Raw genomic sequence first — 25,422 nt, forward strand, 5'->3', positions numbered from 1 at the left:
CACTCGCGCCTTTTCTTTGCGACAAGTTGGCAGCACGAATTTGTATTTCTCTGCTGGCCATTCAAAAGTGTGTGTTCTTTACGAATTGTGTTATAAATTCAAAATAAAGAGGAATTAAAGTACAAAAAAATTGCACAAACTATATAAAGTAGTAAGTAAACCAATATAGCACTTATATATTTAACTATATCTTGTTAGATTGTTCAATATGATTCGATTTAAGCAATTGTTTGTCCTGCAAACAACTGGACAACTTTCTGCCTGTGTGCCGAGCTATTTTTTTAATGTTTATTTTTACTAAACATATCCTGCGAGTGATTATTAAAACCAGATCAAAGCCTATGGTCTTATCTCTGAACGCTTTGAAACGATTTGTGCTTCAATAGGCAGTGCATTGTGCAAAATGCAATTGTGTGTAAAGTGTTGTCCGTTGGGCCAAAAGTAACAACATAGTCGCCCACTCCATGTGGGCTCGTGTTTAAAATGGCCCAAATGCTATGAATGATTTCGCGATTGCGTTTAAAATTATCTTAGTCATATATTGTCCCATAGTTTATAGAAAGTGTCGCGAAAACCATCAAATTATTAACAATTGAAGTAAAATATTAAATTTTTGAAGCAGGGTTGTCGCCCCTTCGCACGCTGGTGTCGCAGTAATCGATTCGGAAGTGTGGCAACACTGAAACTTATCGAAAATCTTACCCCACGGTCGATAAGATATTTTCGTTGCGTTTTTTCTTCTGTCTCAGTCGTACTAAAAAGGGAAATATGTATAAGAAAGTATAAAAAATCAATTGCTAAAATCAATTGTTTGAGTGCGTGTGTATCGACCATTAGTAGTGCCATTCAAACTTGTACGAGAGAGCAACAGTTCGGACGAATCAAAAACAAAATGGAAATATGCATAATATGAAAAATTGTCAGCAATAACAAAAACAGAAGTAACAACAACAATAACAGCCGCAGAAGCAAAAGCAATATCAACGTGTGTGTTGTAATTGTTAGCCAGCAGCAGCACGTACGAGGGGAAGTGTGCATATGAATTAGAATCGTGGGACGACAGCGACGACGACGACATTGAAGTTCGCTCCTCTCTTACACGCACAACTTGGAATGCAGCAACAGCAGCAGCAGCCGGAGAAAAAGCACGAGACCGAAAAAACAGCAGACGGATGCGGATCAGGATCAATCAATATTCCCAATCAACAATCCCAAGCAATCGAAGCGACTGAGTAGCTATACCCCAGCTATCGGGAATCGGGAAGGGAATCACGCGCCACCCCAATACGGAAAACATACCAGAGAAATGTTAGCGAAATTCTAAGTTACATACATATCTACAATTATTGTTGTTGGCGCATTGGCCAATGTGTGTGCGCCCGTGTGTGTGTGCGTCTAGTGCCCATTTTCTGCGTCGTTGTGTGTGCGATTGGACTCTAGGCGAATGAGCATGTGTGTGTGTGTAGGCCAGAGAGACGAGACATACAGACAGCCAGCAGCAATCCGTTTGGTTTGGGTTGCGGCGATGCCAAATAGTCTCGTCTGCTCAATTAATTTATCGTGCCTCAATTGCTGACAGCCCCGATCCGATCGGTTTCCATGCCAATGCATTCCCTGCCATTCCGGTCGTCCGTCCTTAAAAGTGACTGCGGATCCAAGGTTGCCCGTGCCCCAGCCCGTGTCTGCTCCCGTCTCCAATGCTATTGCTATTGTATAACCCCAGTTGGATCGGCTCGAATCTCTTGTTTATCTTTGCCATTCCAGTGGCCAGGCACAAAGTACAGTAACAGCTGGCAGCAGCAAATGCGTGAATGAGTGGAGGAACCAGTGGGAGTATGACCGGGGGGGAGAGCTGATTCGATTCGATTCGATTCGATTCCGATAACCCAACAGCCACTCACTACCACAGTCACCTGTTCACGTTAACTGTTATCTCGGAATGTGCACAGAAGAGTGGACACCGTCAGTAGTAGATCTGGACTCGGATTCATGTTACGAATGGAGCGGAAAGGAGAGGCACTTCTAGGCACTCGCTGCTCGGGACTTTTAGTTGTATGTCCGTGCTGTTGACGGTTATGCAAGCCTGCCCCTGCATATGCAATTTTTGCAGCTCCCTCTGTACGACCAGGCACTGCTCACACATACACAGGCGCGCACTCGAGGTCGAGCAAATGTTAACTTAAGAATACTTCTTGCAGAGCCCAGAGCAGCCCCGCAAGAGAAGCGCAAGGAGGAGGCAGTAAGGAGTGATTGGGGAACAGGACCAAGGGTAAGGGTGGTGTGGGAGTCACCATGGTGAGTACCAATCTGGTGGTGCCGGTGGTGCTGTGGGGACCCACGGCGCCCACGCACTGCATCTCCAGTGTGTTTCTTTCGGACGACCAGTGCACCCTGGTCACCGGCTGCTACGACGGACAGATTTGTCTCTGGCAGGTGGAGCCCAGCACACTGAAGATGTCGCCCCGCTGCCTGCTGGTGGGCCACTCGGCTCCGGTGCTCTGCCTGGTGCGGGCCTCGCTGCTGCCCGAAAACAACTTCCTGGTGAGCTCCTCGGAGAACGGCGAGATGTGCACCTGGGACCTCATCGACGGCAAGTGCATGGAGGCAGTCAAGCTGCCGCAGGTGCACACACAGATCCAGAGCTATCACACGGCCAATAGCGAGGACATTCGTCTGTTCTGCATCGGCTATTACGCCGAGATCATGGTGATGGACCCGTTCAGCCTGGAAGTAATCTACGTGCTTAGCTCCAAGGTGAAGCCAGACTGGATCTCGGCCATCCACGTGCTCCGTCCCATGCGGCGCAAGGACGACGTGGTCCTGGCCATCACCACCACGGGCACAGTGAAGGTGTGGACTCTGACGGGGAACGAGAACAAGCACGCGGAGCCCATCTACGAGAACGAGTCGAAGGAGATCCGCTGCCTCAACGCCATAACCATGAACTGCTGTGCCCAGAACCAGCGCACTGTGCTCTTGGTGTGCACAAAGTACTGGCAGATCTACGACGCCGGGGACTTCACCGTTCTCTGCTCCGTGATCGCGCCGGCCCGCGAGCGCTGGCAGGGCGGCGACTTCATCACATCTGACCGCGTCATGCTCTGGACGGACGAGGGCAAGGGCTACCTGTACAGGCTGCCCGCCAACTGCATCCCCGACAACAAGGAGTTCCACTCGAAGAGCGTCGTCCGGGACGCCCCCTACCTGTACTACGTGCTCCAGCATGCCGGCGACAAGGTACTCTCCTGTCCACCAGCCATGAAACTGCTGCTGGCCGGAAGCAACGCAATAGGCAATGGAAATGGCAACGGCAGTGGCGGGCAGCACAACCTGCTGCGCGGCGACTCTGAGGGGTACATCTCGGTGTGGAATGTGCCGGAGGTACCGCTGGACAACATCAGCATACTGCAGGCGAAGCAGATGCCGCCGCGCGTCCTCAAGCCACACGTGTGCACTTCTCTGGTAGAGGCATGGTCGATTATGGATCCGCCGCCCGTGGGTATACTGGATCAGCTGTCGAGGATCACCGAGTCCCCGGTTAAACTCACCTCGAGCATATACTTGCCGCAGCAGAGTCGCCTGGTCATCGGGCGCGAGGATGGCAGCATTGTGATCGTGCCCGCCACCCAGACGGTGATGATGCAGCTGCTGGTTGGCATCAAGCAGAACTTCAGCGACTGGCCGTCGCACCAGATCCTGTACGGGCACCGCGGCAGGGTGAACTGCCTGCTCTGTCCCTCCATGATCCACTCGCGGTACGAGAAGTCGCACCTGCTGTCCGGCGGCATCGACTTTGCCGTCTGCCTCTGGGACCTGTACAGCGGCAGCATGCTGCACCGCTTCTGCGTGCACGCGGGGGAGATCACCCAGCTGCTTGTGCCGCCGGAAAGCTGCAGCCCGCGGATCCTCAAGTGCATCTGCTCGGTCGCCTCGGACCACTCGGTGACTCTTGTCTCCCTGCAGGAGCGCAAGTGCGTCACCCTGGCCAGTCGCCACCTGTTCCCCGTGGTGACCATCAAGTGGCGTCCACTGGACGACTTCCTCATCGTGGGCTGCTCGGACGGCTCCGTCTACGTGTGGCAGATGGAAACCGGCCACCTGGACCGGGTGCTCCACGGAATGCTGGCCGAAGAGGTGCTCTCCGCCTGCGACGAGCAGGCAGGCGAGGACGGGGTCGGTGGTGGCTCTTCGGGGGTGAGCGGCGCCTCGACCAGCGAAATGGGGATGGCCAATCCGGCGGTTCACTTCTTCCGCGGCCTCAAGTCGAGGAACATGAACGCCATCCGCCACGCCACCCAGCGCGGGATCACCCAGCTCCAGCAGCTGCAGGGCCACAACCAAGGGAACTTTGACTTCCTCATGAAGCACCGCAGCAATCCACTGGTGATCCAGGGACTGCGCACCAACCCCAAGGACGCCGAGAGCCACATCCTGTTCTTCGACATCGAGGGACTGATCTTCGAGCTGCACAGCGAGGAGTACGCCCAGATGACGCCGGCCACCTTGGAGGCGCTGGGGGTGCACTTGCAGAACCCGAAGGATGGCAAGTCGATGCACCTGGACGCGAGCAAGAAGATTGGGGACTTCTTCAACAAGGTGAAGAACAAGGCCGTCGACGTGGAGAAGATCCTGAAGGACAAGGACAAGCACGGACTCGTCCAGAAGTTCAAGGAGAAGACGGAGATCGTGGAGAAGAAGGTTCAGGCCAAGGTGGAGAGCTTGCAGAAGGCGGTGGAGTCGCACGAGGAGCAGCAGGACCTGAAGAGCAAGATCGCCTCCAAGATGGAGGTCACCCACGTGATGGAGGTGGCCCAGCTGCTGCTCTCGCTGCTCCACTCGTGGGGCCTGGACCCGCACCTGGACAAGATGTGTGAGACGCGGCTGGGCCTGCTCCGTCCCATCGTGCCCATCTCGTACGGGGTGCTCTCCAAGGCGGGCTACATGTCCCTGTTGCTGCCCACTTGGCAGAACAACTACGACATTCCGCCGGGCCTCCAGCTGCCCTCCAGCTCGAAGAAGCGCCCGCTTCCGGAGGAGCTGCAGCGCCTGGAGCACCTGACCGCCATATTCACTTCACGCCTCCACTGGGAGCTGAGCACCACGCTGACGACTAACCACATCCTGGCGCTGGTAGCCATGTCGAACACGCTGCTGTCGATGAGCGCCGCCTCTTTCCTGCCGGACAGCGAGAAGCACAAGAAGCTGCAGCGCCTGGCCCAGCGGACCGACTCCACGCTGAGCAACGAGGAGGAGCGCGAGGAGATCCTCGCCCACCACATTTCACAGATCAAGCATGCCTGGAGCCTTCTGGCCACCCACCACTGCTTCCTGTTGCCCGACAAAATCGAGGCCCTCGAGCCGAAGAAGTTCAAGCGACCCCAGGTGGAGATGATGGTGAAGCGATGGCAGCACCACTGCATCGAAATCCGCGAGGCTGCCCAGCAGATCCTGCTCGGGGAGCTCACCCGCATGGGCAAGAAGGGGCGAAAGCAGCTAGTCGAAAGCTGGGCTCAGTACCTGCCCCTCTACACCCACACCGAGCCCATCGTGGGGGCCCAGCAGCAGCTGGTGCTCCTCAGCCAGAGCTCGAGCGGATCCCATGCCAGCGGCGGGGCTGCAGGCGGCGGTGGTGGCGGCAGCAACGGCACCCACTCAATTGGTGGCTCAGCTGCGGGTGCCGGTGCGGGAGGAGTTCCCGGCGCGGAACAGCACCATGACGAGGACTACGAGGAGGAGGAGGAGGAGATCATACGCAAGCCGTCTAGTCTGTCGGAGCTGAAACGCAAGCAAACCACGGCCGTCATCCTGCTGGGCGTGATCGGGGCAGAGTTCGGGCAGGACATCTCACAAGAGTCGCCCAACCACCGCGGGAGCATCAGCCTCGCCACTGGGGCGACTGGACAGAGCGGAGAGCGCCGCATATCGTCCGTGGTGGAGGGCTTCGGAATAGCCAATAACCTGGCCAGGCTCACCTCGATGGCCCTGGCCCACCTGCTGTATGCGCCGCCCTCGCCCAAGCTGCCCCAGTACACGCCGCTGCGGCGAGCGGCCATCGACCTGCTGGGAAGGGGCTTCACGGTGTGGGAGCCCTACCTGGACGTGTCCAAGGTGCTGCTCGGCCTGCTGGAGATCTCGTGCGAGGGCAAAGCGGTGCCCAATCTGAACTACAAGCTTCCGCTGACGCCACAGGCGGACGCCTGCCGCACGGCCCGGCATGCCCTGCGCCTGATAGCCACCGCCCGACCGGCGGCCTTCATCACCACCATGGCCCGCGAGGTGGCCAGGTACAACACGATGCAACAGAACGCGCAGTCCATCAACGCGCCCCTGACGCAGTCAGTCCTGTACAAGGCCAAGGGCGAGATCCTGCAGTGCGTGGAGATGCTGATCGACAAGATGCAGTCGGAGATCGCCAGCCTGCTGGTGGAGGTCATGGACATCGCGCTGCACTGCGTGGACAGCAACGAGCTGAAGGTCCGCGGCCTGGCCGAGCTCTGCCCGCCGATCTGCAAGTTCAACCAGATCTCCCATTGCTCTCAGACCCGCCGCATCGCCGTCGGCGCCAACAGCGGCAACCTGGCCATCTACGAGCTGCGTCAGAACAAGTGCCAGATGATCCCCGCTCACACGCACCCCATCACCTCCCTGGCCTTTTCGCCCGACGGCAAGTATCTCGTCTCGTACTCGTGCGCCGAGAACCGGCTCTCCTTCTGGCAGACGAGCACCGGCATGTTCGGGCTGGGACAGTCGCAGACGCGTTGCACCAAGGGCTACTCCACGGCCCCCATTCCGGACGTTTCGCGACTCAACCCCATGCGGCTGGCCAAGCTTGTCTGGATCAATAATCGTACGGTGACCCTAATGTTGGCTGACGGCTCCGAGACGCGATTCAATGTCTAGGGACGCAATCTCTAAGGCAGGAGGGACGAATGTATTTTAGCAGGCAATCAACGCGGGCTTCAAAAGCGACGGCGATACGAAACTACACAACAATAATTATTATGAATGAAAACGAAAACGGAGCCAATTTATCTAAGGATTATGTTTCTGCAAACGAAGCCAGGAAAGGCGCGAAAAGAAGCGGCAGCAAAAGGAAAAGGGAAACAAAATCATTGCGATCGATGCGACTCACAAATTAATTTTGTTATTTATTTATATATCCTACAATATGTGTGTGTATATTCTATCTATATATTCTGTATCTTTATGTATTTTAATGTATGTATTAGACGATTTTAACGTATCGTACCTTCCATTGTTGCGGCACGGCAGTACGCCAGGTCTCCCCAATGTGGCAGTGAATCCGTGTATCCACCTGTATACCCCAGTATCCCCTGCTAATTTTATTCCTAGAGCTACATATATTTTACCGATTCGCCGCTCGTGCACAGCACGTGTTTTACCTCCTGTTCCAGTTGCAGTTGCAGTTGCAGTTTCTGTTCCTGTTTGTCGTTGTAACCTACCTACAGAGCAAAAATATTACCTATATCCAAATATTAACAGTCGCCAATAATTACTATAGTACATACTACCGTTCCGACCTACAGGCATGTGTATACAAAAAGCAAGCAAAAAAAAAGCCACAACAACATCAACAACCACAGAAAGAGGAAAACCTTGTAAAACAAAGAACGAAAAGCTGTTATTATGATTACAAACTATTATTATTATTATTAATATTATTACTACTATTGTATGCTACTATTATTACTATTATTATCCATATTTGTTATACATAATGTATTGTTATATATATATATATCTAAAGAACCTAAACAGATGTATTGCAAAACGTTACAAAAAGTTACAAAAGAAAGAAAAGCAAAAGGCAAACAAACCCACTAAATAACTAGAAAATAGAGCCAAGTGTTTTTTTTTTCTATTGCTATCGTAATTGTAACTACTATTATTATTATTACTTTGTTTTTCGATGTAACTCGGCCTAGGCGCCAGGCGTATCCATGTAAGAACTCTTTGTTTTTTTTTTTCGTTCTGCGGAAACTGTACAGATAATTCTGTGTAAACAACAACACCCACACACGTGCATCATTTATTCTAAAGCTCGGAGAGAGCGGCGGATAAGTATAGAGTGTCGAGTGTTGAGCGAGGAACCAACCGCTTGTATCCGCGAAACTATTTATCCTAAAAACATACGATATGTACGTTATTATAGAATGGAAATTGCAATGTACGCAATCTTTATGTATCTAATACCTGAAACACACGCAAGCGTCCATGTTGCATGTGTATTGAATTGTATTGTGAATGAATGTATTGTATTTGCAAATATTGTATGTGCTTCACTTACGAACTACACTACATGTATGCACATATGCATAGTTACATACGAGGTCCTTCAATCAAAGTATTACGCAACAAAATGAAACGAAACGAAACGAAATGAAGCAACTAAACCAATTATGTACCGCAGCATACAGCAAATAAAGTCAAACATGAGGAAACCGTTAATATTCCAATCATTCCCTTGACCTTCTCATCAAGCCATCAAGCGTACTATTCACATGGGCAAGTGGCGGTGCTTATCTCTTCTATGTGCATAGATCTCTCGTATAACCTTATAAATATCGTGACCACAAGCACCACAATCACAAACGATAATTACCATGTTGTCGTTCGCTCCCGAAGCTTTCAAAGTTCTCAGTGAAAAACAATAACGGATCGAATTTTCTCTCCCTTTTCGGTTCAGACAAGACACGCGAGTATATTGTATGTACATTAGGGTTCCGCTTATTTTGGTGTGCGAAGAAAATGCGTCGAAAGATAAGGTCTGCACCTCTAAACGTTGTTTAATTAGCCGTTTTATAAACAAGCGCAATCCCAATGTAAATAAATACTTGAGTCCTGCATGAAGCCACAGTATTCATAGAATCACAGCTTTACTTATGCCCCTTTAGTACATTCGATCTTTATTCGATCCTGCCTTCAGTCAGATTCGAATCAACCCGAATCACTAAAGAGTTTCGTTCGCATGATTCGACACATACTGCGGAGAAATCCCTTTGTGTATGCGTGGACATATGCAGTATGCAGCACAACATTATTGCACACACGGAAATCGGTATCGTGCATGCACAAACATGTTGTGTACTCGGCACCCACCCATGACGCACCCACAGTCGAATAAATGCCCTCAGACCGAGGGCGAATCAAAAAACCAGCAAATTTGTATGCTCGTATTTGTATGTTTCTCGTTCTATCTACCAGAAAATCAAGTAGAGAGTGAGCGAGAAAAGAACCGAATCGATTCGGGATTCGCTTTATTTGGTCCGTTTAGGCCGAGCTATTCGAAGTTATGATAAAGCTGAATCGCTGATTCGGTTGTCCGTTCATGCAGAGCTCTAAGACACACACTTGTAGATCCATGAACTTGAGTATAACCATAACCACAGCAATGGAATTGAAGGTTACTGAGAGCTTTTCCTTCGTAATTTTTGAGGAAATGATTCCATTTTCTATAAGATTTTACAGTTTTATCGGCGTAATTTTATTACATAATTTTTTTAAATTTATTTCAATGAAAAACGATCGTAAACCAAACGGTACTTTGAGAGTCGCAGGGCGACTGTACCCATAACCGGTACTCATTCAGTTTATCAAATATACATATTTATCAGGAGTTATTATCGTTCGCTATTCGAAAAATGTCCTGATTGATTAGTTGGTGAAGGCGGGTAGGACGTAGACATAGGAGATACCGCGTATCACTATCAATTCTCGTGGAGAAAGAGAGAGAGAGAGAAAATACATAGAACGAGCACGTAGCAGGGGATCTGCAACAGGGAAATGGTTTTGTTAATTCTGGCTATATTTTCCACAGGATTTTGTTATTTAACCTCTTAGTTTCCTCTTAATAATAACGGTTGAGTGGAAGTTTAATTACACTAAATTTAAACAAATTTACATTCAGTAAAATACTTTTTTTTAATATGCAAAATATGAAAAACTATCAATATCTTGGAAGCTGTAATACTTTTTCAACTTCCGCCTTCAGTTTTTGATTCAGAGTGTAATTTAACGGGGATCGAAATCGGTGACCCGATCTGCTTCAAATTCTTTAATCTTTTAGTAATCTTTTAATTTTGCCTCAGAAAATTTGGTTGATCTAGATCTTAAAGTGTCTGAGAAATAAGACAATAGGGCGGACCATGATGAAATTATGCAAGGTGGTCCGCAAACGCAACGCGCCCTCTTTTTGGGTCTTATTTTGCTCAGTACGACACGTTTGCTTGTTGCGAGTGGTTCTATGTTACGGATGTTCAGAAAATGCCAATGCCAAAAAACAATTTCAAATAGACCGCATCTAATAGATGAAGTTGTCTCAAAAGCTAACAATATACATTTTCTATAGTTTTTCTTTTGAGTTTACATATTTTACAAACCAAACAAAACCTCTTCCATATATCTGTATCTGTATCTGTGTCTCCTCTCACATCAAACATGGCGTCAAAGTTGGCTCTCAGTTGTGCTGAGCGTAAAATAAGACCCAAAGAGAGAGAGTTTGCGGACAGACAGACATGCCTATGTATATAGAATCGGCTATTGATAATGATCCAGAACACATGTCTAAACATTATGGGGTCCGAAACACATATACAATTAAACAAACAAAGGTATTGGCAGAGCTAGTTTTATTCAATGAGATATTTTCTTGTCCGCCGATCTGGCTATATTTTTGAGCAAGGGTTCACACTCAGTTCACGAGAACACCATCGCGAACCGGTTCAAGCTTCAAGCTTAATTAGAAAACTCGACTTTGATGTCAAGTTAGATCAGTGGTCGACACGGCCGTATCTTCTGGGCATAGGAGAGCGTTCTACTGCGGAGCTGCCGCCACAGGTACAGTACAGCCTACAACAGCGATCCGGCGCCGTTTTGCCTGCTGTGAACGCACTGCAAAACATGTGAATGCTGTGATAGGAGGTAGGAGCGGTGGGAGAAGGCTACTGCCGAAGACAACCCAACCCCAGAACGAACACTGCCACCGCCTTACCACAAAGCTAGAATAAGAATAATCAGATAGATCGAACAGACCATCCTTTGGCACTGTTGCACGAATACTGTTTACGTTTACCCTCTCCCTCGACAATTGATAAAAGTATACTCGTACTTGTGTAAGTATTTCGGCCCCAAAGAGTCAACAGCCGTGCCTGCCGAGTGTTCCGATTTCAGGAAAAGTAAGAAGAAATCTTGGGCTGTGGGCTGTAGGCTCACTACTTGTAGGAGTATAAGCTTGAATGTTGTTTTCTAGATCTTCAACTGTCTGTTTTCTCTGGTCCTTGCAGCTTGTATTCGCCCAGTGAAAATGCCCGTCGCAGAAGCTACCAAAGGCAAGGGCAAGAAGGCAGCAGCCGTTTCTACAGCCGCTGCCGCTGCCGCAAGGAAGAAATTGAGCGAGGAGGAGGCCACCGCTAAGCCAATGGATCACGACGATGACAGCAAGAGCGACAATGAGCAGAAAAAGGATGTCGATGCGAATGCTGGCGAAGACGATACAAAAGAGTGGGACGCCACAGCCGAGCCTGAAGCAGATCTGGAGCACGACGAGGACGATGAGCAGGACAGCAACGAGAACAGCGAACCGGAAGAGCAAGTAGAGCCGCCGGCCTTCAGCCTGGCCACGCTAGGACTGCAGCGCGTGGGCAGCGCCCCACCACCCAAGCCCAAGGTAACGAAGGCGCCCATCCTGACGCTGAATGCCCGTGGAATGCCCGCCCGAATTCGCAAGAGAAACAAGCTCTTTTACGACGAGAATATTATCAACGACGACAAACCGTTGCGCATGAGCCTTGCCCCAAAGAAGGTGTCCGGTCGCCCGCCCCTGGGCGCCGGTAGACCTGGCAGCGGCTGCTCGGGCAAAGTGGCCAACACCGCCCCCGCCAAGGTGCTCAAGAAGCGCAAGGGCGTCGTCTCGCGCTACATGCGCTCCAGCGACAATGGATCCAGCTCCACCTCAGCCGGCAGCCAACATCAGATGACGGCAGCTGGCAACAAGAACAAGAAGACGCCAGCCAAGGGTCAGGCTGCCAGGCAGACACAGTCCGCCGGCAAATCGAACCTATCTGGCCACAAGTCGGGCAAGGGCAGCGGTGCAGCATCCGGAGGAACCAAGGGTTCGACCACCGCAGCTGCTGCCGCGGCCAATGCTGAGAAGGAGGCTAGCCAGGCTCAGGCCCTGTTGGCGGCCAACAAACGGGTGGGCCAGGCGATCGGGCTCCGCCTGCGCAACCTGCTGAAGCTGCCTAAGGCCCACAAGTGGGCCATCGCCGAGTGGTTCTACTCGTACATAGACAGGCCGCTTTTCGACAGCCGTGACGAATTCCTGAACCACGTGAACGAGCTGGACCCGCGCCTGGGAACGCGTCAGCTCAACCGACACGAGTGGTCGACCATCAGACGCCAGATGGGAAAGCCCAGGCGCTGCTCAGCCAACTTCTTCAACGAGGAGCGCAAAGAGCTGGACAGGAAACGGAAGCTTATGCGCACTCTTCAGTCACGCAAGCCGGGCGAGCTAAAGGACTCCGTTCTCCTGTCGGATATGCCCGATAAGATCCCCATGCCACTGCCGCTGGGCACCAAGGTGACGGCTCGGCTGCGCACCCCCCAAGACGGCATCTTCGCCGGCACTGTCGCCGCCTACGACTCGCTCAACGCCACGTACCGGGTAACGTTCGAGCGGCCCGGCCTGGGGACCCACGCCATACCGGACTTTGAGATAGTGTCGGAAAACTTTCACGAGATGCTGCCACTGCACAGCTTCACCAAGGACTTCCGTCCCAACCTGATGAGCATCTACCAGACCAACAACCTGGGCTTTACCACCAACCTGGGCTACACGGCCAACCTCTCCAGTAGCTATCTCCAGAAGCGTCCCACCGCCAATGGGAAAAAGGCAGGCACAGGATTTTCCGGCCCTCAGAAGCACCTGGCAAGCAATAATGCGGCGGCAAGGAACGCTCTTAGCATGAAACTAAACAAGAGTGATCCCCTGCTGGGGCAGGACGCCATCGGGGAGAGTCCGATACGGCCGCAGCTGATCCGAGGTCACAGCTACTCTCACAAGCTGCTGGAGCACCTTGTCCACTTGGAGAAGCATATCGCGGTAAAGGCCGAGCGCATCAATCGCCTAAACAAAATGAACTCCACCGCGGAGCTGGCCATGGGCGACATGATGGGCCATGACGAGGCCGGAGAACGCCACCGCCGGCAGATCGCCGACAACTTCCAGCGCCAGTACGCCTACAACATCGTCTCCATTGAGCGCATCAATACCGACCTCATGTATGAGCTCACCAAAGTACAGGAGCTCTCCTCTACGCTGACGCGAAATCCGAATGTTCAGGCCATGATCTCGCCCACGTACCTGCGCGAGGAGTGTCGGGCCAAGGCGAACCGGACGGTAGACAGCATGAACAATGGCATTGTGAAGAACGAGCGCATGGTGACGCTGCTAAAGAACCTCACCACGCTGCTGATAGTCACGCAGAACCTGGGCGGAGACTGCCCGGTTGGCGAGGTCAGGCAGGTGCTCGAGGGCTGCATGGAGGAGGTGCGCACCAACCTTGTGAGCGCCGATAACATGGATGTGTTCCACAAGAGTGTCCAATTGCGGCTGGAGTTCATTGCCCAGGACATCACTCGGAATCTCGGGAAGCGCAGGCACAGCCGGGCGGCTGCCGAAGATGTCAAGTCGCCAAAGACACCCAAAGAGGAGGGGACCGATGAGGAAAATGATGCTGATGCCGACGACACCTCAAAGTGCAAAGAGAAAGAGGATAAGAAAAAGAAGGCAGTCGAAGACGATTCTAGCAAGGTACTAGCAAAAAATAAAGCTGACACCACAGAAGCTGGAAAAGAGACAAAGCAGCGGTCGCAGGAAGACAAGCGTGACCGCATGGACGTGGACAGTGCAGGGCAGCAGGCAGAAGGCGAAGATGACGAGAAAATTGACTCCGAGGCCGAAACAGACAACGCAGAGCAGCAGCGAGAGGATGCACAGTCGCCGAATCCCGCTGTCACCGACGACTCCCAGATAACCATTGAGTCGGTGAAGGAGTCCGAGGATGAGGAGGAGGAGGCGGATATGGACGGCGTTGAGCGGCTGAACCTAGAGGAAGGGAACTCCGACTTCCAGCATGAATTCATTTACGAGACGAAGTAGAGACGTAATCCAAAACAAATGCGATTAATTTGTCGCGCTTTTTTAGTTTCTTTTTTTTCGATGGACCATTTCATGGTCTGGATCTAGGTTAATAAAATGTAAGAGGGGACTATCAGCAAGATATCTCCGAGGAAAATATCGAGAAGGCGTTGCAATAAAAGGTGTAACAAAATAGTGGCAGTCTTTGCTTTATTCACTAAAATCCTCTTCCTTGTCGTTGTCATCCTCTTCGCTGGACTGATTCAGCCAGTCGACCAGCTTGACGAGGCTCTGGCGCAGCTGGGCATGCTCCTGGCCACCGAGTTGGGCATACCACGCCTGGATGGCATCCTCCGACACGAAGTCCTTGTCGTATAGGTAGTGGACAATCTGCGAGATCTTCTCCTGCACCAGCGGATTCTCCTCGTACACGTCCTGAAAGCAATCACTCATCATTCAAATGCCCCTCATACCCCCATCCGGAGATGACGCACCTCTAGGGCTTTCAAGCAGTCCAGCATGGCTTCCTCGCTCTTTATGTAGTTGGAGACCACGGGTCCCAGCTGCTTGAAGGCGGCGCTGATGGCCACCAGCACATTGTTGTTAGCCGGCTCGACGATGCACTGCATACCGAACACGGCCTTGACCACATTGAAGTTAACCTCCTTCAGGGACATGTTGTAGGCATAGCGCGAGGAGTTGATCTCCAATATGAGGAAGTCCGGATTCGACTTCTCCCTGAAGCCGCGGGACAGCGAATCGATCACCTCGCTTAGGAAAACTAGAATTGGGGAAAACGCAATTAAATTCAGATCTAGACCCAACGTGCGTTCAGGTGCATCTCATCTCATCTCACTGTTGGTGTCGTCGGGTAGGGGCGTGACGGCTTGCGACCCTCCATCGTCGTCGTCGCTGACGTCGCTGCAGTAGCTGATGTCGTCCAGTGGCGCCAACAGTTCACCCATTTTGGGTATGCAGAGCGTTTGCTGCGGCAGCAGCTCCTCGTCATCCGAGTCGTCGGGATCCCCCGTGGTGATGTCGCTCACGATGTAGGCCTGCGGTCCAATGGCCTCTAGCTCCACTGCCTCGTAATCCTGTTCCTGCTCCTGTTCCGCCCTGCGTTTTGTGCTCGGTGAGCTGGTGACCAGGGTCTTGGCCAGCTTCGTCTTTCTTGGGAGCACGCACTTGGCGCCCACGACGCAACCGGCGCTGATGTCGCAGTCCGCTTCAATGACGGCGCTGGATCCCACCACGCAGTGTTTCAGCCGGCAGTTATCTTGTATGGTCACGTTGGCCATCAAGAACACATTGCTCAGCTGACAGTTCTTTCCGATGCGGCAGTTTTCCCCAATGACCGTGTCGCTGATTACAGTGCCTGCCTCCACATGGCTGCCTGCCTGGATCACCACATTCTCACGGAGCGCTACCTTGGACACGTGCGCCTCGTGGCTTTTGTAGATGTTGTCCTTGTGAAAGACGTACTGCTGGTGCAACTTGTAGACGCCCATGTCAGGAACGAGTGGGTAAGCCCAGCGATTGATGATGTCCCGGCTTACAAGCTGGTAGGAGGGCCAGTTATTGACTTTGTGCGCGTACTGGGCGGCCGGCAGCAGGGCTACGTAGATGCGGCTGTCCAGCAACTCCTCGTTGATGAGCAGACCACGCACGAAGTCGTCGCGCGTCTGGAAGTCAAAGTTGTCGCTAAATAGCGAAAGCATCGAGGGTGAGCCGATCGCGATTTGCGGGTCCAGGAGGTTGTGATGCAGCGCGACGCAAGAGTTTCCAAGAAATACGTCAAGGGGAATCTGGTAGCGCGCTTCCTTGTGGTTCATTCGCAGGCGCTGGTGATAGTGGAGGCGCGCATTTTGCTTATCGACAGCAATGAGAAGCTCGTTGCCGGTGCGGTCATTAATTGCGCACTCCTTAAACACCAGGGTGGCGGCTGTGCCCTTGTCGAACTTTGCCATCCGCTTATGCTGGTCCAGAACCGGCCGTAGGTCTGCATTGGTGACAGTATCAGCGCCCATAAGGATGAAATTACCCCGGATTAGGGCCTTGGCGTCGAGATCTCGCATGGCGTCGCCGAAACAGCGGCATCCCTCGCCCCCAATCATGTGTACAGTCATTTTGAAGGACCAGGAGGCATACGTGGCAATCCCTGCCCTGTGAACATAAAATATTGAACGGAATCGAGCAAAGTGTGCCTAAATGATTGTTTACTTGATGTGGTCGCGAATTTCCTGGAGGTAAAGGCTGGCATAGACGAAGACCTCCTCAACTCCGCTGCGATTCAGTGCTATCAATGCATAGTCCAGCATGCTCACGTTGACCAGGGGAAGCAGGGCCTGCGCGGAAAGAAAGGAGGCACGCTATAAAACTATCCGAGGCGGAAGTGGGCCAATAGCTACCGTAGAGCCTTCGTCGGAAAGCGGCTTGAAGTTCCATACATTGTTGTCGGCTATGAGTACCGCCTGAACGATTTCCTTTTCGAATTGTGCCATGCTATCAAACCAAACGACGCTTTCCCGTCAGCCTGAAGTGTATTGGATACTAGAGCCTCAGCTGATATGGCAGTGTTGCTAAACCGCTGTTACACTTTGTTATGGGCGGTTTTAGAGAGAGCCGATAGTCAGGGCTGGGAATCTAGGTGCGCGAATTCAAAATGTGGCGTTCATGGAAGGTAGGGACCACGCTAGGGATAATAAAATAATAATATCAAATATCCCCGCTGAAGAGAGTGTCAACGAGGACAAGCTTGGTCGAAAAGTTGGTTTGGTTTTTTTGTATGGTTTTTTTGTTTTTGTTCATCCGTCCCCTGGTCTATCGGGTCGGAAACAACCCTGACTTCCCCGTGAGCTAGCTGGGAACGATAGGCCAGGGTGGTAAAGAGGCGGGTCGTAACAACTTCCACTGAGCAGGTCTCGGTCCCACGAAAGAATACTATAAAGCCACAGTAATGACATGTTTTGTGAGCAGTTATTCACGCGTGTGACAGTTTTCGTGTGAGATGTGACCTATGTAATGGATGCAATCCATTCAATCACGATAACCGAACAATTCAGAATCGAAACCTGAAATTTAAACGTAATTATCGTCATCGCCGATGAATAAGTGGCTGCCTGTGTTCATATGTGTGAGACAGCGTCCAGCGTCTGTGATACGCCCGCCTTGACGGAAAATGAGAACCCCAAACCAACAGCAACAACAACGATAACCCGAAGCAGAAACAAACAAACGGCTACGGTTTCAACCAAGAGCAGGGTCAGACCAGAGCCCGAGCCCTCAAGTTCGCCCTCGCAATCGAAAGAAACGCCCATTTCGCATCGGAATTCCAATCCCATACGCTCGTCATTAATGTCACTTTTCGCTGCCGCGGCTGACTGGCGCGCCAACTAAAAATAGAAAAGCAAACAACTATCCATATCGAAGCAGTTGCCACAGCACATCACAGAAGCCAAGTATTTTCTGCATTGCGAGATTAAAAACAACGAACAAAAACGCCGGAGCCACCTAGACTCGGACCGACATCACAAACACAAGGAACGAAGGAACGAGGGAACGAGGGAAGCCAACCAAAGTATTAATCAATCAATCAATATTCCTGGCAATGGAAAGTGTGGGCGACCACGTCCCGAATGGACTGACAGGGGTCAAGTCGAACCTGGAAATAGTCAGGGAGCGTTTCAAGGAAGACGAAATAATACTCTATGTAAGCCAACGCGACCCAACCCAACATAACCAACAAAAAAAAAAAAACAAGAAAAAGCCAAAACAAACAATGTCTCCAGCGACGATGAATAATTATCGGCTGTACGGCACGGAGCTTACGTGGTCGCTACACAGCCAGTGACGAAAGACAGCTCCGAGCATACGCATATGGCCGCTCTTCTCTCCTAAAGATAACACTTCTTTTTGTTTTATGTTCCAGCTATTTGAGGCTTATCAGATCAAGGGACCCGAGGACGCCAATCGGTTACTGGCGCTGGTTTCTTCGGAGTCCGGCGGGACGTTTGCCATCATCTCGTTTTCATTCGTGCGCACGCCGCTTACATCTGTAAATGAGTTGATCGTCAACAAAGTGTTTGCCATTGATGAGAGTTTCCAGCTGCGGCAAGGTGAGATGGAGGCTTCTACAATTTATTGATGTATACATAAGTCTAGGTGTTGCCCATAGATTGCAAGGGATCGATCACGGCTTACCAATTCGACCTGTCCACGGCCGAGGATGGACCCATCAAGTACTACTTCTATCCAAGTGAGAGCGCCAGCTATGAAGAATTCGTGGCCAAGATCATTTCCTGCAAGAGTTCCATGGCCCGAAGCGATCCCGAAACGGTTCTCAACTTCAGATGGCTGAACGACTACCGCCAAATCGGCGAGGTCAAGCAGGAGCTGAAGAAGCGCGAGAGCGAGTACATTGTCTACAAGGATATTATGTGAGCAGACTCTGTCCCAACCGAACACCCACTAATATATATGCCCTTTTTTTGTAGAATCTATTGCGCCACTTGGAACGTGAACAACAAACCTTGCTGCGACAGCCCTGACGGTCTGCGGTCCTGGTTGGGATGCAGCGAGCGGGCTCCTGACATCTATGCCATTGGCTTGCAGGAGCTGGACACTCCTGCCAAGGCCATGCTTAACTCCACCCAGGTCCAGGCCAGTGTAGCCCAGTGGAAGTAAGTGCAAGACCCACTTCCCACTGAAAGCTCGCACATACTCATTTCTTGCATGTCTCGCATTTGCAGCGAAAAAATGGTGCAGAGTGTCCATCCAGATGTCGAGTACGAGATCCTGCAGTACCACCGTCTGGTCGGCATCATGCTGACGGTGATCGTGCGCAAGCAGTTGCGCCAGCACATCCTGCGCTGCCGCTTTAAGTCCGTGGCACGTGGCGTTCTGAACACGCTGGGCAATAAGGGCGGAGTGGCCATCAGTTTGCAGTTGAACGAGGGACACATTTGCTTTGTTAACTCCCATCTGGCCGCCCACATGGGCTATGTGGAGGAGCGCAACCAGGACTACAATGCAATAGTGGACGGGCTCCGTTTCGACGATGGTCGCACCATCAGCGATCATGAGTAAGCTCCGAGTACGAGTACAATGAAACTTACACTTGAGTTACTTTTTTGTCCACCTTGCAGCCACATCTTCTGGCTGGGGGACTTGAACTATCGCATACAGGAGCCGCCCGGGCAGCAACGGCCCGGGCCGCTGACGGATGCCCAGACGTACGAGCTGCTGCTACAATACGACCAGCTGCGCCAGGAGATGCGCAAAGGCAAGTGCTTTGAGGGCTACACGGAGGGCGAGATCAAGTTTCGGCCCACGTACAAGTACGACCCGGGAACTGACAATTATGACAGCAGCGAAAAGCAGCGAGCGCCCGCATACTGCGACCGAGTGCTGTGGAAGGGCACGCGCATCGAGCAGCTGGCCTACAACAGCATTATGGATATACGACAGAGCGACCACAAACCCGTATACGCCGTGTTCCGGGTTAAGATCAAAACTCGCGACGAAATCAAGTACAAGCGCGTGCAAGAGGAGGTACTGAAGGCGGTGGACAAGCGCGAGAACGACAACCAGCCACAGATCAGCGTAGAGAAGACTGTTATCGACTTCGGACGGGTGCGCTTCAACGAGCCGTGCATGCAGGACTTTAACGTGTACAACAGCTGCCCACTGCCGGTCGACTTCAGCTTCAAGGAGAAGGACATCCACGACATATGCGAGAAGTGGCTGCAGGTGGATCCACGAAAGGACAGCCTGATGATCGACTCGGCGCGCAGCATACGCATTAAGATGGTCGCAGACGTGCACACGATAAGGGGTCTACTCAAAAAGATCCGCACCAGCGACAACTTCGACATCCTCATCCTGCACGTGGAGAACGGACGCGACATCTTCATCACAGTCACGGGTGATTACCAGCCCAGCTGCTTTGGCCTCTCAATGGAAACGATGTGTCGCACTGATCGCGCGCTTAGTGAATACTCACAGGAGCAGATCAAGCACCTGGTGAGTCCTTAGTCCTTAGTCCTTAGTTGCAAAACGTGACGCCAAGGCATTGAGTTAACTTATTCTATGGGCATGCAGATGAATGATGACTCGCAGGAATATTGTGTAACGATGCCACGCGAGTTCTTTCTGCTGATCGACTACTTGCACAAGCAGGGATCCAAGCTTGAGGGCGGATTCCACAATTTCGAGCCGCGGAAATCTGTGAACGCACACTTCAATGTGGTGCGCGACTGGCTCGACACGTGGTCCGACGAAGAGTTTCGTAAGTTGTGCTAAAACCACATATCTACACCTGACTGACTCCTGATTTTCTGCGACTCCAGCTGGAACTGCACAGAGCGCTGCACAGGCGTTGCTGCTCCTTCTGGACCTGCCGGAGCAGGCGCTGCTTGAGCCATTTGTCGAAGATCTGCTGGCGAGCAATAGCAAGTCGAAGGCCATGGACTACATAGCCCTGCTCAGTCCACCGAAACGCAATGTGTTCATGCACTTGTGCATGTTCTTGCGCGAGGGCATCGAGTGCCAGTACTACGAGCTGCATCAAGTCGGTGCGTCTTTGATAATCTTATTCAGAACTTCTGAAAATCTTATTGATCGTTAATTTCCTCTGCGCAGCTGTCACCTTTGGTCGTATTCTTCTGCGGAGCAGCGAGTGCAAGGCCTGGCCGGACTACAAAATCCGTTGCAGTCAATTTATGCGGCTCTTTATCGAAAGCGACGGTGCTGATCCCCTGGCCAATAGAAACGAAGGAGCTGGAGCGGGATCGAAAGCGGACCTACCAGCAGCATAGTTATTCAGTAAAATGTCGATATTTATCTATATGCATAGGGTTAGTGTATTTATTTTACTTGTTGGTACTTTGTTGGAACGCCTACGCCATTTATGTACGTTTCTCTGTTTTACATGTTACTTGTTTATAAAATCCCGTTCGAGATGTCCGTCGCGTGGCATGCTCTTCATTCCAACTCCCTCCTGGGCTCTCCTCAAATTGTTTCGTACTTTAAGTAGTTCTGTGTTGAGGCAAGTGTTAATCTGCCCTATGCGACCCACTCGAAATTCCACTCGAAAGTACCAAAAACATGGAGTCACACGGAAAAGTGCAGGCAGTCTAAGACATTGAGCCTGCTCAGACGTTTAATTTATCAGGTGAATATCAATTTTACGCTTAACAACACAGCCCCTGGCTCTCACGCATAAAAAAACGAATCTGGAGACCGATAATCACTGGAATTTCATGTGGAAATAGACCACATAGCTATAAGTATGTACATATAGCATTCAGATGTACTATGTATTGTATTGTGTGCTTAGACATTGAATTACATGAACGTAGCGTACGAGCATTAGATTAAATCCACAAAAATGTCAAATTGCGCCACGCCCTGGTTTCAGTTTTGTCTGAAAATAATTAAAATTGTTGAATACTACTTTTATTAAGATGGTTTTTGGTGTTCGTTTCAAGAATTGTGGGTGGGAAAAGCTTTGTATTGCCGAATAAGACATTCAGCTCAGGCCATTCCGTTTGCCGTGTATCCGTATTCGCACTTGGAAAGGTTAACGTCCATGATGACAGAACAGAGGTATCGGCTTCCATAAAATTGGTCCGCGATTTGATAAGAGTCCAAGAGTCGAACGATTGCAACTGCAATTGTTCCCGCTTGGCGCTCATATTGACTGCATGTATGTAAATTGCTTGAAACTCAAAGGAGTAGTCGAGCTCTGGAATATCAGGCAATCACACATCTGTTCCCTCCACCTGGGAGTGTCCCAAAGCATGGAAGATCTGTAGACACTATTGAAAATTCTCTCTCGAAAATTAGTAATGGAAACAGGAGGTGACCCTAGTGGGAATTCGCATCACTGGATAAAGGAAACGCGTTCGAATTGACTTTATTGAAATGCCCGACGCTTGCGTTAGCACAACTTAATCGTCGCGAAGCATCAGTCAGGGCAGGGAATGGTACAGACTATTATCTATTGAACCAAAGATTGTAGAATAATTGTAACTTTGCCGACGAAAGGTCATTCGTGGGCGTTAGATCGTTGGGCATTGAAGTACACGCAGAACACAGCATTATAGGTTTAGATCATTATTTATATTGGTAGAATTAACATCATAGAATTTGTATATTCATAGCATAAACATATGTAGACATACTCATACACATACAGACAATACCAAATGCCAAAGTTGACATACGATTATACGTACATACATATGTTTATTAGAGTGGGGAAGAGGAAGGGGGCGGGAGTGGGGGACCATGGCTGCCAGGCCGATTTCGTATTCATATAGTATATAGTAGCAGGTAGTACACTCATACATATATATATATATATCAAATTAACTAATTATTTTATAAAAACCATACAAACTCCTCCACTTTCAGTAATATATTTAATTGGTATTTTTTGCTGGTGTTCTCTTTTAAGTGATCCTTTTTTCCTGGTGTTCCTGATTCTGTGCTAGTCCGAAGGGGAATGAGATTTTGTGGGGAGCTTAGGTGAAGCTGCAGCACGAATTTGTCTTTTTCGCTGTCTTATAGAAGGCCTTGCTCTGTATGGACAACTTTTCCGATTTGTTGACCATGTCATCCAGCTTCTCGCCCCGCTCCAGCACAGCCTCAATTGTGTTCTTTAATATTATCGTTGTCTCGTCCAAGTCATTCTGCATTTTCGTGAGCGGATCGGCCTCTACGGGATTTTGATATTTCGACAAAAATGCTGGCAGTAGGTCAAAGGCTATGGTGGCCTCAGTACCGTTGGGCCACTGGTCGGCGGACACTTTCGCCGTGAAGTCGTCGAGTATCTTTGTAATAAGTGTGTGAGCAACTCGGTGCGGATACTCATGATCGGCAATGAGCACTCCCGCCAGATTATCGGCCCGAACATAGACGTGACACATGTAGGCATCCTGCTTAACAGATTGCCTAAGCGCTGGCTGTGTGCGTTCCACAATCGTTTTCGATGCGAAGCTGCCGTGACCCAAACGAGAAGAAATGTTAGTGCGTAAGCGCTGGTCATAAGGGGGGGGTGGACATTGCGCCGTCGCTGTGGCGAGGCACAATGGTCCAATATGAATTACTCACGTCATAAACTCATTGACGGTGCTACGTTGGAAAAACGAGAAGGACTGCAAGTCGGATGCTGTCTTCAGTATACGCGCTTCGCTGGCACCTTTGAAGAAGACGCTCAATGCAAACAGCTTGACCATATTTATCTATTTCTATTTCGCTATTTCAGCGCTCTCTCACTGTGCAGTTAGCGAAACTTGTAGCTGCTGCTCTCTTGCGTCTGGTTCTGCTTGTAGAGTGCCTTGCGTGGCTTGTAGGTTTTTTAATGTTTTGGTGGGTGGGTTTGAGATAGCTATGGCATTCACTTATTGCTTTTCACATCGAACAAGAAAAGTGACAATCGTTAACCCAGGGGTATAGGAGTGTTTTGCCTAATTGGAGATGGGAAACGTCACACCTATCGGCTACCATCTCAATCACATCAGATACAGTTTTGAACATCTATCGATACAACAATGCTCCTCCTATATTTTGTTGTAGTAACGGCTTTCCCAGATCTCAACTCTTCTGAAAGAAAAAATGTCGAATTCTACGCAAAAGAGAAAAATCTTGCCACTGGTTGAAATGCAGCCTACCATGACTAACTTTTCGGCGGTTGTCCTGATCATATCGAAATCGTCGCCGAACTTGTTCTTGGACAAGCTCAGTGGCAGCGAGCGTGGCGTCATCACGCTAACGGTACGCGACTCCATCAGCCACATTACCAATTGCACGTGCTGGGGTCAGAAGTCATGCGTGGATGAGTATGACGCTATGCTGCACATCGGTGACGTGGTTGACATCGTCGGGGCAAAGGTGATGTCGCTTTCCATGCCTCACGAGCCGCGCTATCAGCCCCGAGCTACCCTCTCGTGCGCACTAACGGTCAACGAAGGCTCCGGTCATATTGTGCGACACGACACCAACGACACCGCCGTAAAGGCCCTGCAGCAGCTCATCCACAAGCCGCACAAGCCCCTTGGCTCTGCCCTTAATCTGGTCGAGGTTTGCAGTGGCATTGGGCTTCAGGAAAGGCTTATCAATGCATATGTGGACCTACTTGTGGTTGTTGCCGCGGTTCGTCCGTTGCGCGAGCTGAAGCGCAAGCTTGCCCCAAGCCATGGGAAGGACAACGGACTACTCCAGTGCCTCGAACTGATCGTGATCGATGCCAGCTATCCAGATGGCATGTTGCTATCCCTGTGGCAAGCGGAGTGGATACGCCGCGCCCAGTACTGGGAGCCGCGAAGAACCGTCCTGCACTTGATCGATGTGCGTATCTCCTATTCGGACTACTACCGCTGTCCAGTGCTCAACCACGCCGCCTGCACGCTTATCTATGAGAATCCGCAGGCCGCCGGCGGAGACTGTGATTCGCTACTCTCGTTTGTCGCCACTGTGCCGCTTAAGAACTTTGAACAGTCAGTCCAAACAGATTTGCAGGACCTTCCGACAGGTGAATATCATCCGCAATTAGCGGATTTGGCATTGGTTTATAATCGGCTCTCAATTTTGTCTTCGACAGCCTGCGAAATCCAAAGCCAGATGACAACAAAACAGATTTACTCTCGTGCCGAGGGTGAACTTTGCAATCCAGCCACCGATCGGTTTACGGCCGTGCTCTACTGTATGGTCACCAAGTTCGACATTGACGGATTTTCCATGAACACCAGCAAGAAGTGGCAAGTAGCATTTCCAGGCTCAGGAGGAGTCTGACCCCAGGTGTTTTTCTTTCTTTTTATATGTATGTCTATTTAATTGCTGAATTTTTAGCACAACATGTCAACGTCTTATTCCACGAAATCAAAACGACTGCACCAGTGAAGCTTGTCAATTAGTGTTCTCGCTGGAATCCAATGAGCCAAGACACTCGAGCTTCATCAACATCAATATTGAGTTGTCCGATCAGACGGGGACGTTGATCGAGAGCCGTCTGAGCGGGCACGTGGCCGAGCGTGTGATGGGCATCAAAACGGATGACTTTCAGCGGCTTTCAGAGCGTGAGAAGACCGGACTCAAGTGGCGCTTTCTGCTAAAGTATTTTGAAGTTAAGCTGCTCATAAGGAAACCAGCAGGCATGCGCCAGAATCTCTCCGTGATTGTGGTAGACATGCAAGAAATAGGGCTGAACAAACTGGTGGAAAAAATTGCCGTGTTCTAGTACCAAGGAGTAGAGGTTATCCACA

At 50.6% G+C, this 25,422-nt stretch overlaps 6 protein-coding genes across 8 annotated transcripts; 4 read left to right on the plus strand and 2 right to left on the minus strand.

Annotated features, from left to right (window-relative positions):
• The first annotated feature begins 30 nt into the window (after positions 1-30).
• Positions 31-14,353, plus strand: LOC108152487 (protein lin-9 homolog). 2 transcript variants are annotated; one of them, XM_017281866.2, is made up of 2 exons: positions 31-151; positions 11,304-14,353. In XM_017281866.2, the coding sequence occupies exon 2, from the start codon at positions 11,324-11,326 to the stop codon at positions 14,177-14,179; it is 2,856 nt and encodes a 951-aa protein (XP_017137355.1). In that variant the 5' UTR covers positions 31-151; positions 11,304-11,323; the 3' UTR covers positions 14,180-14,353. The 2 variants fall into 2 exon arrangements, with proteins under 2 accessions (XP_017137355.1, XP_033255021.1); XM_033399130.1 differs by lacking the exon at positions 31-151 and adding an exon at positions 10,839-10,857.
• Positions 698-8,469, plus strand: LOC108152458 (WD repeat-containing protein 7). The gene is made up of 2 exons (XM_017281825.2): positions 698-1,308; positions 2,199-8,469. Exon 2 carries the CDS (start codon positions 2,293-2,295, stop codon positions 6,898-6,900), a length of 4,608 nt encoding a protein of 1,535 aa, XP_017137314.1. The 5' UTR covers positions 698-1,308; positions 2,199-2,292; the 3' UTR covers positions 6,901-8,469.
• On the minus strand, positions 14,352-16,742 carry LOC108152526 (translation initiation factor eIF-2B subunit epsilon). The gene is made up of 5 exons (XM_017281930.2): positions 16,567-16,742; positions 16,379-16,503; positions 15,015-16,321; positions 14,653-14,939; positions 14,352-14,593 (listed from the first exon to the last, which is right to left on the minus strand). The coding sequence occupies exons 1-5, from the start codon at positions 16,657-16,659 to the stop codon at positions 14,369-14,371; spliced, it is 2,037 nt and encodes a 678-aa protein (XP_017137419.1). The 5' UTR covers positions 16,660-16,742; the 3' UTR covers positions 14,352-14,368.
• A 305-nt stretch (positions 16,743-17,047) lies between these two features.
• Positions 17,048-21,610, plus strand: LOC108152499 (type II inositol 1,4,5-trisphosphate 5-phosphatase). Its single transcript, XM_017281877.2, has 9 exons — positions 17,048-17,867; positions 18,087-18,273; positions 18,333-18,594; positions 18,652-18,837; positions 18,907-19,239; positions 19,303-20,179; positions 20,258-20,444; positions 20,506-20,730; positions 20,798-21,610. Exons 1-9 carry the CDS (start codon positions 17,766-17,768, stop codon positions 20,971-20,973), a joined length of 2,535 nt encoding a protein of 844 aa, XP_017137366.1. The 5' UTR covers positions 17,048-17,765; the 3' UTR covers positions 20,974-21,610.
• Positions 21,611-22,257: 647 nt separating this feature from the next.
• Positions 22,258-23,625, minus strand: LOC108156031 (synaptobrevin homolog YKT6). The gene is made up of 2 exons (XM_017287286.2): positions 23,273-23,625; positions 22,258-23,158 (listed from the first exon to the last, which is right to left on the minus strand). The coding sequence occupies exons 1-2, from the start codon at positions 23,395-23,397 to the stop codon at positions 22,684-22,686; spliced, it is 600 nt and encodes a 199-aa protein (XP_017142775.1). The 5' UTR covers positions 23,398-23,625; the 3' UTR covers positions 22,258-22,683.
• Positions 23,626-23,722: 97 nt separating this feature from the next.
• LOC108155994 (protein hold'em) lies at positions 23,723-25,416 on the plus strand. Of its 2 annotated transcripts, none has more exons than XM_017287194.2 (3): positions 23,723-24,692; positions 24,762-24,918; positions 25,010-25,416. In XM_017287194.2, the coding sequence occupies exons 1-3, from the start codon at positions 23,777-23,779 to the stop codon at positions 25,395-25,397; spliced, it is 1,461 nt and encodes a 486-aa protein (XP_017142683.1). In that variant the 5' UTR covers positions 23,723-23,776; the 3' UTR covers positions 25,398-25,416. The 2 variants fall into 2 exon arrangements, with proteins under 2 accessions (XP_017142683.1, XP_017142691.1); XM_017287202.2 differs by having other exon boundaries at positions 24,762-24,958; positions 25,010-25,102.
• Positions 25,417-25,422: the final 6 nt, after the last annotated feature.

This window comes from Drosophila miranda, chromosome XL (assembly GCF_003369915.1).
Source record: "Drosophila miranda strain MSH22 chromosome XL, D.miranda_PacBio2.1, whole genome shotgun sequence".
NCBI classification, from domain to species: Eukaryota; Metazoa; Arthropoda; class Insecta; order Diptera; family Drosophilidae; genus Drosophila; species Drosophila miranda.